The 20,176-nt window shown below is 35.6% G+C and overlaps 1 protein-coding gene across 4 annotated transcripts in view; it reads left to right on the forward strand.

Moving 5' to 3' along the window:
- The window catches only part of CDK8 (cyclin dependent kinase 8), a 165,548-nt gene that overhangs the window by 100,129 nt on the left and 45,243 nt on the right, over positions 1-20,176 (forward strand). For 3 of the 4 annotated variants that reach the window (XM_004386569.2, XM_012558441.2, XM_023740925.1), the window contains exons 3-4: positions 2,088-2,198; positions 6,588-6,728. In XM_004386569.2, the coding sequence (XP_004386626.1) occupies positions 2,088-2,198; positions 6,588-6,728 (252 nt within the window). Of the gene's footprint in view, positions 1-2,087; positions 2,199-3,302; positions 6,729-20,176 lie in introns of those variants that run through there. The other variant, XM_023740927.1, reaches the window with a different exon arrangement.

Below are 20,176 nucleotides of genomic sequence, written 5' to 3' on the forward strand. Positions count from 1 at the left end.
CCTGGTGGTGCAGTGGTGAAGCACTCAGCTGCTAGCAGAAAGGTTGACAGTTTGAACCCACCAGCCATTTTGCAGGAGAGAGATGTGGCAGCCTGCTTCTGTCAAGATTTTAAAAAAAAAGCAAAAAAAAAAATAAAAACCAAACCTGTTATCATCGAGTCTATTCCAACTCATAGTGACCCTGTAGGACAGAGTAGAGCTGTTCCATTGTGTTTCCACGTCTGTAATCTTTACGGAAGCAGACTGCCATATGAGGACACAGTAGTTTAAGGGGGTGGAATAATTTGTTCAAAGTCACATTTCTAGGAAGTGGTAGAACCAGGATTTAAAATCTTTTAAAATTAACTAACTATTGAAAAACTCTCATTACTAGACCAAAAACAACAAAAAACAAACCTGTTGCCATTGAGTCGATGCTGACTCATAGCAACCCCATAGGACAAAGTAGAACAGCCCCATAGGGCTTCCTAGGCTATAATCTTAACGGAAGGGGCTCTGGTAGTGCAGTAGTTAAGCTCTTGGCCGCTAACTGCTAACTGTGGTGTGAAGAATATTTTGTATGGTTAATTCATGAGTGAGTGAGGTCATGCTTGTCATGTGCTTAACACTGTACTCAGCACCTAGGAAGCACTCAATAAAATGTTTGCTGCTGTTTTCTTTTTTTAATACAGGAGCTCAACCTCATCTTGGAGGTGAATTTGAGGAGACATCTAAGAATAGCTTTATATGTAGGTTTCTAGTATTTGGAGAGAACTTTTGCCAAAGCGTTGGAATTTGTTTGCTTGTTTGTTTGTTAGAATGTATACCCTGCCAGTTTCCAGAAAGGATTTGAAATAGATGTCTCACTTACAAGTGTGTTCCAGTTGTGAGGTAGTGGAATAAACACTGAACTAGAACTAGGACGACCTAAGCACCAGCTGTAGCTCTTCTAACCAGCTGCATGATCCTGGGTGATCCCCTAGTCTAGGTTTTCCCTATCAGATTCTTTGCCTTGTTTATTAATAAGGAAATGGTCAATTTTAAATATTGGTCTTTAGGTTTCTCAGGATTGGTATGTAATCTCTAAAGTCTCAGAAAGTTTGAAAATTATATTGTAAAAGCGAAGATATATAACCTGATAGGAATTTAATCTTGCTCCTGAATAAAATAATCATCACTCTCCCCAAAGAAGTAATCTTTAACGTGAGTGACTTAACATATAGTCCATTCATAATCTTTCCTTTGCTGAAGCCTGCAAGCAGCCTTCAAGCTAAGGATTGACCCCCTCATATCATGGTTCTTGTTTTGGTGGCAGTGATCTTACAAAAGGTACTGACGTCATAAGTTCTAAGACCTTCATTTTCTCACATGGCTGTTACTTTTGGAGCACATTTACAAGCTACTATGTATGTCTGTTTTACCTGATAAAAAGCATAATATCAGGCTTTATGAGAAGCTTTTTATTGTTGTCACTGGTTTTGGCAGTGAGGGTGCTTTTTAACTGGGTGGATTATTAGGGCCACTTTGGTTATTAGATGTAGATAAATAAGGCTAAAAAGAACATCCTTTTAGGAGATGAGAAAGCTTAAACCCCTGAAAATGTGCACTTTTGGATGCGTCTATCTGTATAAATTATTACTTAATGATTTTATGAAAAAGATTATGAAATTTTAATCAACTTTACTGTGTAATATAAATGCCTGAAAAATTAGATACTGTATCTCACTTAGTTACAGGTCTTAGTTCTAATTTGATAATTTGGTGTTGATAAATGTTGTGTTTTCCAGTGTTGGAATTAGCCTTTGATGTATTTTTAAAAGGATTACGGGCTATAGATGTGTTTTAAGATTAGTTGTCATGTGGTGTCAAAACATAAAGAGATTCACTCAGTTACATCTTTTACTAAAGGAGCTTTTCCCCACTGATTTTTCCTCATATGTTAATGAAACACCTGAATAGATACCTGAAAATTGTGCTGGTGCTTATTAGATTTTTAAAATCGAATACCATTGGGTTTATATCGCCTTTTAATTGAAAGATACGAAATGATGTGGTTTTTCAACATTATTTTTGTGGCAGAGATGTAACGGATCACCTTTATTTTGCAGTTACTTCGAGAGCTTAAGCATCCAAACGTCATCTCTCTTCAAAAGGTGTTTCTGTCTCATGCTGATAGGAAAGTGTGGCTTCTGTTTGACTACGCTGAGCATGACCTCTGGGTAAGGTGAATTGCTAGTAGAACTACTTTCAGTCAGAAATTGTTGAGAGTGACTAAAAACAGTTGGGAGCTCATCTTACTATGAGACGTCCATTTTAAAACAGAAGTAACCATGTATAATGTGGTTGATGCATTACCAAGGCTAGAGTATTTTGCTTTGTTTTATTACATTTTGATCCTATCAGTTTGGCCTTTGTAACAGATACTAAAGAAACAGTAGAATCTAAAAAGCATAAAAAATGATTTGATATTGTTTCACCACTATAAATTTTGATAAAATAAAACATTAACTATAATAATTTAAAGTTATAGAATTTTAAATTGCTAATTTCCTGTTCCCTTGTAGAGTAAAAGAATATAAAATGAGAAGGTGGTATCATCATATAGAGGAAGAATATGTTGTATTTGAAAGACTAGATTGAGATCTAATTACGGTTCTACCTGCTATTTGTCATATGACATTAGGCTAATCTCTTAATGGCTCTAAAGCTGTGGTTTCCCCCATCTGTAAAATGTGATATTTTTCCTTCCTTTTTTATAGGGTTGTTCTGAGCAGCAATTTTGTATTTTAAAAGCCTTCTGAATTAAATGTACTATTAGATGTAGGAAATTATTTTTAATTATTTATTGGATATCATTCACAATTGATACTCACTATTTGAATGTATTTTTATTTTCATCAGCAATAACTCAATATTATACTTACTTGAATTGGGCATACTCTTCCATGGGAAGAATTCTTTGTGGTAGAGAACTGTACTACAATATAAGAGAGGAATGAAAATAGAGTCCAATGTCTGTTGTGACTTTTATTATATATGTCTGGACTATTAGAATATTTTTAGATATCCAGAAGCAACTAAATATTTGAAGATTTCTGAAAATTGATTACCAATTTATTAGTTTAGCTATTATAATGGAAATAATGATTCTATCGTGATACAAATTATTATAAAGTAAGAGTTTAAATTTATCTTATTTAAATAGCTAAGGAGTAGCCCTGGTGGCACAGTGGTTGAGCACTTGGCTGCTAACTGAAAGGTTAGCTGTTCAAACCCACCAGCCGCTCCGAGGCAGAAAGATATGGCAGTCTGCTTCCATAAAGATTTACAGCCTTGGAAACCCTATGGGATGGTTCTACTCTGTCCTGCAGGGTCACTATGAGTCAGAATTGACTCTGTGGCAGTGGGTTTTTTTTTAAATAGCTGAAATACAAACATCTGCCTTCAATCTTTTGCAGTTTACAAAGCAGATCATTTTTTAAATTGGTATTTATAAAAGTCTTGGGTAACTATAAAATTCTTTATTAAATGTAACAGTTATAGTTTTGAAAATCTGAAATACCATTTTGGGAATAAGACTTCCTGATATACATACGATGAATGTCTATAACAGGATAGTAAAAGAATTTTGAAACATATTCACAAAACTTATATCCTAATAATCCTTGAGTGAAGAACATCTGTTAACATAAATTAGTTTAAAAAACGAAGCAAACAAAAAAACCCAAAATTACTGATATCATTAACGACTACATCCCTACTATGAACTGTGTTTTTTCTGATATTTAATAAAGTCCTTAACTATTTACTATGTTTTGCATATTGGCGTATATGTACTAAATTAGTATGGCAGTGCCTTTATTGAAATAAATGGAAGAGAAAGCATATATACTAATATTCTTTAATTAATCATAATATTCTGGCTCATTTTTTAGAAATCTTCAAAACAAGTTACATTTTTCATTCAGCTGAATTTGTGAATCCATATACAGAATATTGAAATACAATGAGAACAAATTCCAATAAAACTGTTTAAAAACAGATTTACCTAGTTTAAAACTGTTTTGCTGATTTCCAGAATTAGATTAGTTTATATAATTTTAACTTTAACAGGTTTTAGAAATTGAAACTCATCTAGGTTTCATATGCTTTCAGATTCATAAGAAATATTTTCACTCTATTTGTAGGCATTTATTTTGCATGACTAAATGTGATTTCATTCAAACTTTTTGTTAGAACTTATTTACCAAGTAGTTTTGCAGAACAAAAAATATAAACACATGAAATTTTCTCTCTGTTTTATGAAACTATTGTCCATGGTTCATGTTGATTGTAAGTTATATATTTTTCTTTATTTGGTTTTTAACTTGGTGTTCTTTTATTTTAAAAGAAATCTAATCAAATCAAACTGGCATTCTGTTAATTGAAAATCGAGCACTTATACTCAACTCTAAAATGAAATCAAATTATGTAATCCAAACTTAAGGCAAATTTTCCAGACTAGTTAACAAGCAAGATTTTTAATACAACACAATAGAGCATAGGAGATAGAATTGCATTCAGTATGATTTGTAGGAGGCTCGTGTCATAGTATTTAATTTTACACCTACGTAGATACATTGATTATACTTTAGCAAATACGTTTCATGTATTCCAGGTGTGTGTAGTTTTATCATTAGCTTTATCATCATCTTATTAATACTCATTTAAGCCAAATAAGTGTTTTTAAAGTTCATTTTAATAAAAACCGAAAGATAATTCAGTTTACTAAAACCTACCGCTTTATCCATTTTATTTTCTTATTTTATGGGAGTGTTGAAGTAGAATTGGCAGGGTTAAGGCAACAGTGGGTAACAAAACACTTAGTGTTTTGCATACCACATTTGCTATATAGCCCTGGAATGTAAAGAAAATGCAGGTAAGAAATTATCCCACTGTAGTTTTTTGGAGTTATGATGTATTGGTAAAAAAGTAACTTGTAATATTCTAATGAAAACGTTAACTGAAGAAATGTAAATGGAATTGATTGATTATTTTATCTCTCCTGTATATTTGTTCCTTTCATTCTTAAACCTGGAAGGCTTTTAATTTAAAAAATCAAAAAAAAAAAAGCACTCTATTTTTAAACTGTTTGTATTAAGCTTCGAGAGCCAGTGAATCTTCTTCCCAAGGAGAACAGACTTGATTATCACATCACATCTTAGGGCCAGTGACAAAACATTTTACATTATTAAAGAGTTGTTATAGCTGTATTTTGTTTGCCTGCCATTTAAATACGTTGAAGAAAAGATTGAGAGGAAAGTTAGAAATAGCCTACTGCTGCTAGTAAAATATAGATTAATCATGCAGAATATGCACCAACTGAGACAGTTTACCTTCCCACCAGGTATTTTTGGCTCTGTGTTTTTTTGTTTGGAAAGTTAAACTCTTTTACTCATTTATCATTAGTCACTCCATACCCATGTTCCTTGTACATTCTATATCATAAGAAACTAGGGAGTGAAAATGTTAATCTATAATATTAAGTATCATACTCCTATTTTAGGTGGTGTAGTGGTTAATAACAACGGCTGCTAAACAAAAGGTCAGCAGTTCGAATCTACCAGGCGCTCCTTGGAATGGGGCAATTCTACTCTGTCCTATAGGGTTGCTATGAGTCGGAATCTACTTGACAGCAATGGGTTTTTTGGTTTTTTTATTTTAATTATTTACTAATTTCCAGAATACACTTAATATTCACTTACACATATTGGTTATGAGTCTGCTCTGTACGATTCTAGGTGCAGGATGTATGTACAGTGGTGCACAAGACAGAGTTGACTCTAGCTGACTTAGGGATTTTCTGCAATTTAAGAATGCTTTAATGAAAACAAAGAGGGCTGTCAAGAGAATTTGAAAACTTTGGATCTTGTTTCAGTTGAGGTACATTTACTTATAAAGTGATTTTTATATTTATCAATTGGTGTTTTGTTTTACTGGATGTCTAATAACACTATACCAACAAAACTTTAATGTTAGGTGGTACAGGGCTAGTTTTTGTTTGTTTTTTAATCTAAATCTTTCATATTTCTCGTGTAACTAGTCATTTGCACCTTAGCATTTCTTCATCTGTGTGTGTATTTTATTAAAATATCTCCCTACTTGCTTTCTTTGTAACTCATGTCATTAAGAGGTACCATATCTATGCAATCCCAGCCAGCCAGCAGCATCTCTTGAAGTTTGTTCTGTTTTTTTTTTTTCCTTTTCATCATTACACAGTAAAAAAGATTCTGTTCTTGAAAATTTCTACCAAATAACAGGAGTAAAGTATACTCTGAAAGACAGTAAGTTTTAATTATGCTTTAAAAATAAAATCACAATGTTGCCTACTTCTCTGTTATAATCATGTATTTTCTGAGCCTCTATGATAGGCTTAGAAAATTAAATTTTAGCCCCAGTTATTGGAAAATTTTAAAGTTATTTATGTTATTCAGCAGAATGTGGAGTTATATTTTCAGTATCTTTGAGAATCCCTGAATGTTTCTTTTTCTGTTAGGAAAATATTATACACAAATTATCTTTTCCTCTCTCCTTTTTGAAGCTTCTGTTGATATTTTTCTTTCTTTCAGCATATAATCAAGTTTCACAGAGCTTCTAAAGCAAACAAGAAGCCAGTTCAGTTACCTCGGGGAATGGTGAAGTCACTATTGTATCAGATCCTAGATGGGATTCACTACCTGCATGCTAACTGGGTGTTGCACAGGGATTTGGTAAGTCGATCTGTAGTCAGGTTTAAACTGGAAAGAAGCATATACAGGTGGACCCTTTTCTACTTGTCTATAGATAACAGTGTGTTATGATATGCTGAGGCTACAAGCCTGCAAACATTATAGAGGGAGTGGGGTGCTACAGTCTCAAAGCCTAGCCTAGTCTTGTGCTTTGTGTATAATGCACCCTGCTTCTCCACAGAGGTGAAAAAGCATATTTGTTTTCCTAAGCTTTTGATTGCTTTTGAGTCCATAAATAAAGCATTGATTTGTTTTACATTGATTATAGATGGCAGATATCCTCTAGAAATGGATATATTCATGAATAACTTGAAAATAAACCTTCTGGAGCCTACTGAATACTAAGTTACCTATTAAGAGAGGAAAACATTAATACAATCTGCTTTTTTTTTTTAAAACAACCCCACTAATCGATTGGGGAACCCTGGTGGCGCAGTGGTTAAGTGCTCAGCTATTAGCTGAAAGGTTGTCGGTTCAAATCCGCTAGCTGCACCATGAGAGGAAGATGTGGCGGTCCACTTCTGTAAAGATTACAGCCTTGGAAATCCTCTGGGGCAGTTCTATTCTGTCCTATAGGGTTGCTATGAGTTGGAGTCGACTTGATGGCAGCAGGTAATTGGTTGGAGCCCTGGTGGTGCAGTGGTTAAGCCCTTGTCTGCTAACTGAAAGATTGGCAGTCTGAACCCACCAGCTGGTCCACAGGAGAAAGATGTGGCAGTCTGCTTCTGCAAATATTACAGTCTTGGAAATCTGCGGGGCAGTTCTGCTGTATCCTGTAAGGTCTCTGTGAGTCAGAATCAACTCGATGGCAACAGGTTTGGTTTTTGTTTCTGTTTTTTTTTTTAATATTGGTTTGTAACTTTTTGGCCAGTAGGCTTTTATTAATCATAATTGAAGTATATTATTGAGAAGCCTTGCTATGTTCGGGTATATTAACTTTTTAAGAAGTAAAAATTTCAGAAATTGGCTTTCTTATTTTTATTTTATGTGGCAAAATAGTTTATGCTTTTCTCTCTCTAGGATATTATTGCTCATTAAATCTTCACAAATTTAAATTATTTAAAACTCAAAGTGCCCTTTCTTAGTGCATAATTTCATTGTGCTCTTATTCTTTTCTTTGTAAAGGCAGTAACGGTAGTAAAGGTTTCTAACAGTGCGTTCATTTCAATCAATTATAAACACAATGCTGAAAATGGTAATTTTGTCTCTAAGCACATAGATTTTCACAATACATAGGGGGAAAAAAACATGTAGACTTGAGAGAGACCTGATCTGGCCCCTGGTGCAGACATTCTTTCCAAGCTGCGCAATGTTTAATGCAGTAAATCTCTGGCCTTCATATAAGCCATTCCAGCGTCATGATTTCTCGTTCCTTCATCTAATTTGAATACATTTCCTTGAAATACATTTAATGGTACTTATTTTATGCCCAGTTATCATACCTAGAACGTATTTAGAGATTAGGACCAATAACACAGCAGAAATCTGGTTGAAAGAACTTTTCTCATTATGTACACTTTATTTTTGATAGAATTACAACATTTTACTTCAAACAATGCATTTACAGAACAGAAATAAAGCAGAGGCTTTGGCTGTCTATGAAGCTGAAAATAAATTTTAGTCTCTAGGGATGAAGTCAAGTTAGGGAAAAACTATTACAGTTTTTGAGCCACTGACCATTTTTATGATCTCTGAAAGAATAAAATGCTGTGACTAAAGGACGTTATTTCCCCACTGAGTCAATTATGCCAAGGTAGCTCTAGGTTTTCTTTTCTTTCTGAATTAGTTTTCAGTTTATAAATATTTATGTTTATTAGATAAATACAAACTGATTTTTTAAACAGTATTTAAATTTTTATGTTAGTAATATAGAGTACACTTGAACCACTTATACAGTAAAACCTGCAAAAGCCAGAACCTGTGTAAGGCAGAAACCTGTCAGAAAAGGAAAACTCAAATATTTTCCACTAATAGAGAGCAATAGAAAAATGCTAAGACTGCACCCTATCAAAGGTGGAATGCTTGTGAGACCCAGACAAACAGGGCAGCCCTGTCTAGTTCTGGCTCTCAAAAGTTTCACCGTCGTAGTATTAGCTACAGTAGTGAAAATAATTAAGAGGTCTGATTTCTTTTATCTCTCTTTCAGATAGACTGTTTCTGCTGGTGTACTTTAAATGAATTCTCTTTGACATAGAGATAATGTAGAACAGATAATTTCAGAGGTCTCTGTTAGTAATGTGCCAAGAGGTGGGGGGCAGTGGGAGCAGTCCACCCCACATGCAGGCAACAAGGGGATGCGTTGTCTGTAGACAATTTAAAAATTGTAATAAAACAGACTAAAAATGATTGCTTTTTATCGTTACCATATCCAGGCAATTCTGAACATTATCAGCAATAAAATATTCCTCATCAGTTAGGCAAATCACTCTTATTCCTCCATCCCTCTTGATATGCTACTGCTGTCTGTTTAATAGTCTATTTATCCAAAATATTTTCCATGCTGTAATGCGCAGTTTGTCTCCTGCTGCCTCTTTTGGTTTCCCTATTTGAAATGAGATTTCCCATATGTTCTGTTCATGACTTACTAGTACTCTTTCTAAGTATCTAATCCTAATATGTGCCTCAGGTACACAGAGACCTACTGAACCATTGTTTCATTAAAATGATAGCCTCTGCCCCTAATCTTGGGCTTACTGGTTCAGAATTAGGCTTCTCAAGAGGTCATCCATAACACTTCAGTTCCCAAAGGAAAGGTTTGTTATCATATTTTTTAAAAATGTGCCCACCTTCCTGCCAATTGAAAATTAAATTTTGTGGTTTTGATATTATGTAGTTTTTCAACTATTGCTACATACAATATTAATACATGTAGTAATATCTATTCTCAAAGACATTGTTCAAAAACTGTATGTCTTTTTTTAACCCCTTCTTCCTAAGTATTTGTTAGTATTTGCAGATGAAATTTACTCTATAAGAGCAAATATTAATAGTTAATTATATTCTTTGCTCCTTTTCAGCCAGGTTTAGATAAAATATAGCAATACTTACCTTAACAGAGCTACATAAGTTTCTAATGTTATACATTGGTTGAGTTACTAACTTACCGAAAGAAACTTCATACAAGATGTTCTTATCTCTAAGGTCGATAATTGGCATAAACCACCTAAAAACACCATTTTAGTAATACCTCAGAATGTTATTGAAGCTTTTGGTTAATTAAATTTGCTTTATTCTGTAGGAATACTGGTTTGAGATAGTATGGTTATGAACTCCTTTTTAATAAATATTTATTTTGTCACTGTTAATCATCACATAGTAGCAAACTGAGGTCTGTTATCCTTGGTTGGAAATAAAGAGATTTAATAATTCCGGAAGCCTTATTAAACTGAAGGTGGTAATATATATGTTAGTGTTTTAAGAAACTTAGGCCAGAAAGGAAACACATACAGTATTTATTTTTGTAATGTAATTTATGGATCCAAACCAAACTTTATAGTTTTTAGTTTTAGAACATTAAAATATATGTACATAAGTTGATTTGCTTGTTCACACAAAGGTGTGAGTGTGCTTGAGTATGTGTGTGCATGAAGTTAGTGTCGTTCTTTCCCTTGACTACTCCCTTCCCCTTTCATCTTTTGTTCTCTTCTCTCCTTGGGAAATGAAAACAGTTTGTCAAATGCCAGTGGTTCTGGTGTTAACATTATAGAAAAATGAGTAAACAGAGGCACAACAAGTTGAAGTAATGTGGGACAAATTATTTCAATTTCTAAAAATTTTTTCCTCCAGTTACCTACTTATGTAAAATGGGAATATTGGGTTAAGGAATATTAAGAATTTCCACCCTGTACTATAGAGAAACTGTTTGGGAAATAATAATGAAAACTTCAAAAAAAGATATATTCAAGTGATTCATAATAAGGAAAAGTTTGAAGTCTGTTAGCCTGATTGAGTTGAGTTGGTGGTTTTTCTTAGTCCATTCAAATAAAAAGACATGAAGCACCAAATCATATTTGATAGTTTTTATGTAGAAGCTAAGGATTGAATGGCAGTTGTTTCTGATCTCTCTTCTCTGAAGTCATTCATCCAGGATAGAAGTAAGTCACACTCCAAGAGGATGAGAAGGTTCCACTACCATGCCTGTGTCATGACCGTTTTGAGAATTCCCAGACCAGGTCACTCTCTGCAGCTGTCAGTCTGGCATCTTTCAGTAGAACTGATTTTTTTTTTTAATACAACTTAAAAAATTTAGGAATGGTTTTCTTCTGCAGTTTGTGAAATAAATTTCAAAGTCAGTTTTTCTTTCACTCAGAAAATTCTATGATAAATTAAAATTTTGAAACACACTGCCAAGTATATATGAATCCTATTATTTGTGAAGGAGCCTAGTGACTAAATAAATGGTTACGCACTTGACTGCTAACCAAAATGTCACTGGTTCGAACCCACCAGCCATGGCATGAGAGAAATGACCTGGCGATCTGCTCCCGTAAAGATTACAGCGTAGGAAGCACCAGGGGACAGCTCTACTCTGATACATGGGGTTGCTGTGAGTCAGAATCACTCGATGGCATCTAAGAACAACCGTATTTGTGAACCCAAGTGAAAGGACTGACGCTCCAGTCTGGCTCCAATCCCCTTTACCTCTCTTACTCCTTAAACTTATTTTCCTGCCAACCCAGAGTATTTTTCTTGCCCTGACTGCCTGAATCCCCTCTTCCTTTTATCTCCGTCATTTGAAATCCTATTCATTCTTTAAAGGTCTGTTCACACTACCTTATTTATAAAGCACTTCCTGATCATCCTAGTTGGAAACAACATTTATATCTAAAATCCTGTAGCAGTTACTTTGAACTACCCACAGAGTACTTATTAATGTTGGTCATATGCCCTCATTCCGTTATAAGCTCCTGAAAGCAAAGACTGTGACTTAATGCTTATTTGTATCCCACCAGATGCCTGGAACGATAACTTGTATGTACAATATTGCTCACAGTATTTGCCGAATGAATACACTAGCTCACTTGTAACAGAAGCAATGTGGCTTCCAAAGTTTTTCTCTATAGGTTCTTTCTGGTATTACCCACTACTTCCCCACTCTACAGCCATGTTCACACCTTGTTGCATTTCTTTTTACTACCCTCTTATCTCTGCTGTGATTCGCTGTAGTGGAACAGTGCCGAAAAAAACTTTTCTTGCTCTGGTGTGATTTACTGCTCTGAAACAGTGCAGGAAAACCTTTCTTTTTCCATTCATACTACCTTTTTAATCCTTTGCAGCAGCCTTCCTCTTTCTTCCTGAAAGTACTCAACTCTTACCAGTCGGGTTAAAGGCCATTCAACTAATGATACTGATTTGTTGATCTCTTTATTGTTCTCTTCCTCTCCCCAATATTTTTGTCCCACCCAGTGCAACCTACCTGCTGACCCTTTGCCTGCTTGTTCTGATGTTCTCTTTATGTCTTTTTTTTTTTTTGCCTCCCCAATTTTTTCTTAAATCTTAAAGCTGTACATCCATAATAGTTCATTTATGTCCCTCACTTTATCTAAAGATGTCTTAAGGTGTCTTCTCTGTGAATTACTCTTTAATTGTACATAAGGTAGCAATACCTACCTTCACCTAAACAGACCAGCTGCTCAGAACATTCAATTCTTATATTTCACCTTTTACACTACATTTAACTAACAGGTTCAATACAGGTCACAGTGTAAAAACTTTAATTTCTAGTAGGTATTTGTTTATTTGGGGGATGCTTTTGCACAGTGGGTAAGCGTTCAAGTGCTAACCAAAAGGTTGGCAGTTCAAATTCACCAGCTGCTTCTTGGAAACCTTATGTGGCAGTTCTACTCCGTCCTATAAGCTCGCTATGAGTCAGAATCAACTCGATGACGATAGGTTTGATTTTTGTTTTTGTTTTTTAATTTTCTAATGCACTCAATCTTGACTGTATTTTATGCTTTTTGATAAAAATGTTTGTGCCACTGTATCACACAGTCCACAGTTTACACTGAAATCAGATTCTAAGTCTTAAAAACTTGGGCTATTGATGTATTTTCTGAGGAAAGTAGAGGAATTGTTATATGACTGGCTTATTTGCCATTCATCTTGTCAGTTTCTCATATAGTCATTGATATGTTCACTTTTTTAAAAAAATCTGATATCCAAAAGTTCATTTTTATCATTATCTTAATGGTTTTATCATAGTGGTAGTTACTTGGGGACTAGCAGGCACATGGGGTTATATTTAGTCCTGTTGTACTAAATAAGGTATAATATTAAATGAGATATACTATAATATATAAATTTTCATCTTAGTGTTTTGTTTTGTTTTTTTCCTTCAAGCTAAGTTACAAGTCTACATATGAAAATTGGAGTGTTATGGAGTATTGCAACTATCTGCTGTTTGGTCACCCTGTCCTAAACCAATTCTAAATAGTTTTTTATGCCATACTGAATGGTTAAGCACTTGGCTGCTAACCAAAAGGTTGGCATTTCAGACTCACCAGTGGCTCTACAGGAGAAAAGACCTAGTAATCTGCTGCTGTAAAGATTTATAGCCTAGAAAACCCTATGGGGCATTTCTGCACTGTCCTGTAGGGTCACTGTGAGTTGGAATCGACAGCACACAACAACAACAAAATTTCCTAGGAAATAAATCTCAATAGAGATTTCCTGAGGGAGTGTACCCCATGAAGATGTACTACCATGAGTACGTATATGATGTGAAATGGCCTGGTGAGCTACTGCATAAACATATCTAAAAGATGCTAGGGCTGTTTCAAAGCTTTAGTCTGACTTTATTTAAAAAACAAAGTCTGATACTCCTGCTGCTAGCCTTGGTGAAGGATGAGTTGGTTTCCTAGAAACTGTTAATAAGATTAGAATCTCTGAATGGGTGTTGATTCAATCTCCGTTTCTTAGGGCCCACTTTATCGAGGCATCTTATTATGTATCGATGCTGGATGATGAATTATTGGGGCACATAGGATCTGATTCTTTTTGTTTGAGTGTTTGGCAAAGTGAAAAATTGTCTGGTTTATTTGTTTTGCTTACTGATGTTTGCTCACAGTTATATGACTTTTTTTGAGGTACGTTTTCTTATTGTCACGTGACTCTACCACTAGGAAGTGGAGAAATGGAGAAGCAAAGAGGTTAAATGACTTGATAATGGTTGTTTGGAGAACTGTAGCAAAAAAACTGGATTACTGAGTTCAAGGATTTTCCCTCAAGATCAGTGATTTTTAAGTTGCAGGTTGTGGCTGCAGTGGCTCAGGAAATCACACGACACAATCAGCGTTTTTTTTTTTTTTTTTCAGTAGAGTTTCAGTAAGGTAGAGGAAGTATCAGAGTACATCATATGTGTTAAGAGCAGTTGCTGTGTCATGAAACTTTTGTTTCAGTTATATTTGTTTATATGTGAATATTGTCATATATAGTAAACGAAGGAGCCGTGGTGGCACAGTGATTAAAACACTTGGCTGCTAACCAAAAGGTTGGTAGTTCAAACCCACTAGTGGCTCCATAGGAGAAAAGACCCGATGATCTGCTCCTATAAAGATTTACAGCCTAGGAAACCCTATGGGGCAGTTCTACTGTGTCCTGTAGGGTCACTATGAGTCAGAATCAACTCAACAGCCACGGGTTTAAGGTAAATGATTTTTCCCGCTGTGGGTTGTAGTCAAAAAGGCTTAAAAGCCATTGCACAAATATTTCCCAAGCTCTTTGATGTGATTGGAGAAAGATAACATCAAGGAAAGAAAGTTACTCAAGTCTTTATAATACTTAGTCCCAAATGATAAGTTATAACTTACATGTTTATGTAAACTTCTTGAAACTGATAATGAAGTCTTAGAATAGCAGTAGCTCTTTAAGGAATATATTTTTCTAAGCAGGGCTTATATATGGGTGGTGGGATTTCAGGCACTTTTCACTTTCTTTAATGCCTTCCTAATTGTCTGAGGAAAATGTCTATTTAGTCTGTTATTAAAACAAACAATATTCAGTGTGGTTTAATGTATTTGTATCAGTAAAGGATGATCGTTATTTATAAAAAAAAATTAAGCCATGCATACATTTTCAGCCTAAAAAGAGGCACCAGTAAATTCTTTAGAAAAGAAAAACCAAGGAGAAAGGACCCTGAGATTTTCTGTATGCTGAGAGAGACAAAGCAATGAAGTAATTGAGCCTGCACTCAAGACCTCCCTTCTATTTTGTGCCTTAGCTTCCTTGAAGATGAGTATAGGGAACATATTAAGCATGTTTCTTTAAAACAGAGCTTTATGGGAGAAAATGTCTTATAATTGTCACCCGAATCATTGTTTATTACTTGAGATTTGCTTCATTTATTGGGATTTACTCCAACTGTAACTTTTCATGTTTGTTTAAATGGGTAGATAGTAAAAATGTTAAGACTGCATTCATAAAATTTAAGCTTGAGGATAGAATATGTTTTTGGTAACTACTGAGTAAGGTAAACTTGAGGTTTGCATTAATTTCAGTTAACATTACAAGTATTATGCTTATTCTAAAGTATGTTTACTTAAATGACCAACTGGGCAGTTTTGCTTTTCGAAGGTGTTTGAATGTTTGTCAACAATCGTTTTGATTTCTTGATAAATGCTGTATTTGCTTAATTTTGATACTGATATTGAACATACACAATGGACTAAGCTCGATTATTTGTAAATCATGAAAAGCGTCCCACTTAATTTAACTAAACGGCACTGCTATGAATACCATACGTATTTGTATGGGCAGATTATAAGTTGATAATAAAAATATTTTATTTTGTTTGCATATTATTTCCATTCTGCTTTTCCTGAGATTCTGAATGAGTCTTCTTAGACATTGTATGAGCGCAGTGCCACAATCGTTTTAGTCAGACTTCTCACCAGTCAAAACTGGTCATTCTAGAGTTTTTAAAAATAGTTTCTTTAAGGTAATGTTTTTGAGTGATCCTGGAAATTGACCAGAAGTTGAAGATTATTGAAGTTTTAAGTCAGATATATCTTTTCTCTGTTTTTAACATAATTGATGCAATACATTATTATATAATTTACATAACTGTCCCACTTTTTGTAAACAAATTTACTATAATCCAGAGCAGTGTGCTTCCAAAAAACCAGACAGATTTGGGGGAATTTTATTTAAAGGACTTTTGAATCATATACTTGGAGACAAGAATCACCAAATCTGTACCTCATCTGATATATTTATTGAGAAGACTTTTGTCTGTTAATCTGATGAAGCTATTACCTTGTTTAATATGATGTTAATGGTGAACCTATAATTGTTTTCTTTTTAGACTTTCATGTTAGCAAAAGACAAATATACTGTCTAGCCAGAATACCAAGAAATGGTTTTTCCAAAGAGAGTTTCAGAGTTGTCTGACTTATACTGTGATAAAGCATGTAAAAATTAATATTCCTGTATAACTTTTTAGTAATAGATTCAGGCCTTAGAGTATTATATTATTTTCCAGATGCCTAAAGATTTGCCAAAGTAATTTAATCTTTAAAAAATAGAATATATTAGATAAAGTTTTATCTTAACTAAAATTACCTAAACCTATTTTAAGTCACTGGTGCCCATAACCAAGTAAATCTTTTATTAAGTCTTTTCAGTTTGACAATTTTGTCTCTTTACTGGATATAAGAAATTATCAAATAAGAGGGCAAAAGCAGGTCTTTCTTCCTACAGAAATAAGCACAAACATCTAGCCGTATTTCAAATTCAGTTTAACACAAAAGTTCAAGATCTTGTGTAAATTTTTGTAAGTGATCTAATTAACATATAGGATTATATTTTAGTTTAGTAAATGTAATTAGGTATTAAATCAGCAACAATTATTGAATCCTTAACTATTGAAAAAAAAAAAAATCCCAGTACAAGAGGATTTTACTTTCTCTTTATACAGTATAATTTTGTTGTAATTACCTATATCCATTTTTTATTATTTAATTTATGTGTAATTTGCCTTCAGATTTATATCATTCTGTAAATATAATCCTCTAAGTAGGTAGGTGATCTGAGGGCTTCCAACTCTCTTCTAAAATGAATGTCTGAATTCTAAGATTAGTTTCCAGTCTTTTCCAATCACAGATATGCTTGTAGTTCAGTTCTGTACAGTTTCAGATGCATGTGGGAGGTGGAAATAGACTGCTAATTTTTTAACTCATTAGTCTCAAAATTTATTTACATAAACATTTTGTACCATTTCAAATAAAGAGCATTTTCCCCCTTATTTCATAGAACAATAAATAGAACCCTAAAGTTGGAAGGTATCTTAGAAGTAACCATTTTGGTTTCCTACATGGTTTAATAATTCTCAGCAATCTTGCAGCAGATAGCCATCCTGTCCCTGCTTGGACATTTCTAGCAATGGCCTTTTTCTGTCTCATTAGAATGGGGTATTTTATTGTCACACAGCTAAAATCCTTAGACGGTAGATTCAAAGATTTGGAATTCATTATACTCATCATTTGGTCCCTATCTGCTTTTGGTTGATCTTCTCTCTTATTTTTTCTCTCTGATTAACATCAACTGCTAAAATCAAATGCCATTTGCGCATTGGTGGTTAAGAGGAAGGGGAAAGAAATCTAAAAATTAAAAACGAGTAGCTAAAAGGTAGAGAGAAGTGAAGAATAATAAAAGGAGAAATGAAGAAAAGTTAGAAAGGGTTACATATAGTAGGGAGCAGTAGAGGACCTTGGGTTATCTATTCCTGAATGATCGTTTTCTATCATCATGAGCTGAAGAGGAAAAACTTAAGTCACTACTAGAGCGGGCCTGAGGTTTGTTTGTATCTTGGTTCCACCTCTTAGTTATATAACTTCGGGGAAAGGTCAGCCACTCTAAATGCTACTTTTCTTATCTATAAAATGGAGCCAGACCTATACTGTTTTTGTTTTGATAGAGATTCAGCCGAAGCGTTAGGATGGTGTCTGGTACATAATAAATGTTCAGTATGTGCATTTCACTTGTAGTCCATCATCTGGTGGCCCTAGCAATATAAGTACCTTAGGGACAGGAACTTTATGCATCTTGTTTACTGCTGTTTCTTCACTACCCATAATATCACACAGCAGATATTGGATGCACAATAAATTTTTATTTAATGAATAAATGGATTCTTATCAACTCTACCTTCAAAACATATCCCAGATCCAACTACAGTAAGACTCTGCTGTAGCTCAAATTTGAATATAGCACAGTTGGTGATTGCTCCTAGTCATCTTCCCAGTGTCTTTTCTTAAACAAGCGTAAACTGTAGGTTAGAGAGAAGGGGCTGGGGGGAGAAGAAACCATGAAAGGAGGGGCAGAGCTGTCAAGGAGTCTGAAATTCTCCTTGCCCAGTCTCCAAGGATCAATAATAAGTCAGGTGCCAACTAATGGGAGAGTCAAGCTCTTCTCGAAGTCCAAGCCAGCCATAGCTGCAGTTGAATTTTTGGATGCCATTTATTTATTATTTCATGGCTTTACTTCCCATCATTTCTGTCACTACTACTATAATCCAGGCCACTTGGATTACTGGAAACACTTCCAGCCAATCTTCCCCACTTGGCATCTTATGTCTGTACGATCTAATACCACAAACCTGTAGCTTTTGTTTTCTTCACAGATAAGATCGGAGTGTTGAAAGCTGATTGGCAAGGCCTCAGCATTGAGTCCTTCATTAAAGAAGGGAAGAGTCCCCCATGGGGTGGTTGGCGTAGGTATTGGCTGACATAGCATGAAGTTGGCTCACCAACCTTGCTCCACTGGCACATTGACGTATCTCTCTATTCTGAAACGAGATCTCAGCCTGCAGTTTACATAATAGATCTCGCCTCAACAGTGGGACCAGGTAATCTCACATATATAGGAAGGAGTGAGTGAGTGTTTTTCTGGGAAGGGAGCAGACAAGTGGTTGAAGAAAAGGCCTGGAGATATCTTTCCCTGACACTCCCACAATGATAGGCTTTTTCTGGAAGGAGGGGCTTGTTTTTGAGTTAAGACCGAATGAGCGGACCCAGGGTCTACTAGAAACTTAGTGGGCTTTCCTTCCACGTTCATTGTAACGAGAGGCTCAGGTGGAAGGCTTGCCTCCGGTCCCCTTTGGTCTGATTCATCCTCAGAGTATGCCATGGCTGGGAGCAGGGTTGCCCCCAGAGGTTTGTTTGGGTTCAGCGGGTGCTTATTTTGGGTTCTCTTGGGGCACTCATTTCTCCAGTGTCCCATTTCCTTACCACAGACACACTGGTTTGTATCCAACTGGGGTTTATCACTAGGCTTTGGTCTTGTCAGCTTGGGAGGCCCTCCTTTTCTTTGGCCTTGCTGCCAGGCCCCTGATCCTTGCAAAGTGGCTGCAAGGAAACTAGCGTGCTCTTTTGCTCACCTGGTTTCTCTCTGTTCTGAAAATTTTCCTTTCTCCTTTTCCCTGCCTGTATAGACCCTGAAGGCAGTCGCAGCTAGTTGAGAGATTGACATGGCTATGCGTCCTTCGACTTTCTGAAGTTTCTTTCAGATGTCCGGGGCACTTTGCCGTATGAAAATGGGGTTAATCAGCCTAGCATTTTCAGGGGACTCTGGATCAAAATCGGTATACTGCCTGAAAGCTAAAAAGATTCTTTCGGGAAAAGAGGAAGGGTCCTCCTCTGACTTCTGTCTAACTTCATATACTTTACTGAGGCTCTTCTGCTTTGGGACTCCATTCTTGAGCCTGTTAGGAGGCAGTCGCAGTAGTAAATGAGAAGGTTTCACTGCTCCTGCACATTAGGATCCCAGCTGGGGTTCCTAAGGGTGATGGTGTCAACTGCTGCCTGATGTTGGGCCTGATCGGCATGACACCTATCAGCTTCTTCAAGAGCTTTCTCAAGTACCATGCCTACGTCTTCGGCTGGAATCTCTTGGAGGGGGTAAAGCCCTGCCTGAAGGCTCTGGCTCTATTGGGGTCCCTGTTCTGAGGCCACATCTGATGACGACAGGGGGCTTTGCTGTGTGTGTGATGGAGACACAAGCAGGGGAGTTGTGGGGGGAGCTCCCAGGGGGACCCTGTATGAGTGGTGGTCCCTGGAGCTCAAGGGGAGCCAGGAGCCAAAGGGGTGGAGGATACAGCAGACCAGGGGGTACGGGAATTCATCAAGGGGCTGTTCTGAAACTTTCGGCCTTTTCTAACCTTTAGTCCCCTTGGTGGTCTGAACGCATACTTTACATTTTTTCTGAGTATCTTTATCTCTGTACAACATCATAAAAGCTTCTACATAATACTTTTCATCCCACTTTCCCATGCGAGGAAAAAAAAAAAAACATCTAACTACAGTGTGGTGTTACATCATACGGATGCATTAATCAGCCATTTCTCATCATTTTCTAATTTATATTGTGGCCAGGCTGTGTTACACAAGAAAATAAGTTTCTTTTTTTCATAGGATCGTATCTGAATTTCTGCTGGT

The sequence above is a fragment of the Trichechus manatus genome, unplaced genomic scaffold, assembly GCF_000243295.1.
Source record: "Trichechus manatus latirostris isolate Lorelei unplaced genomic scaffold, TriManLat1.0 scaffold00168, whole genome shotgun sequence".
Lineage (NCBI taxonomy): Eukaryota > Metazoa > Chordata > Mammalia > Sirenia > Trichechidae > Trichechus > Trichechus manatus.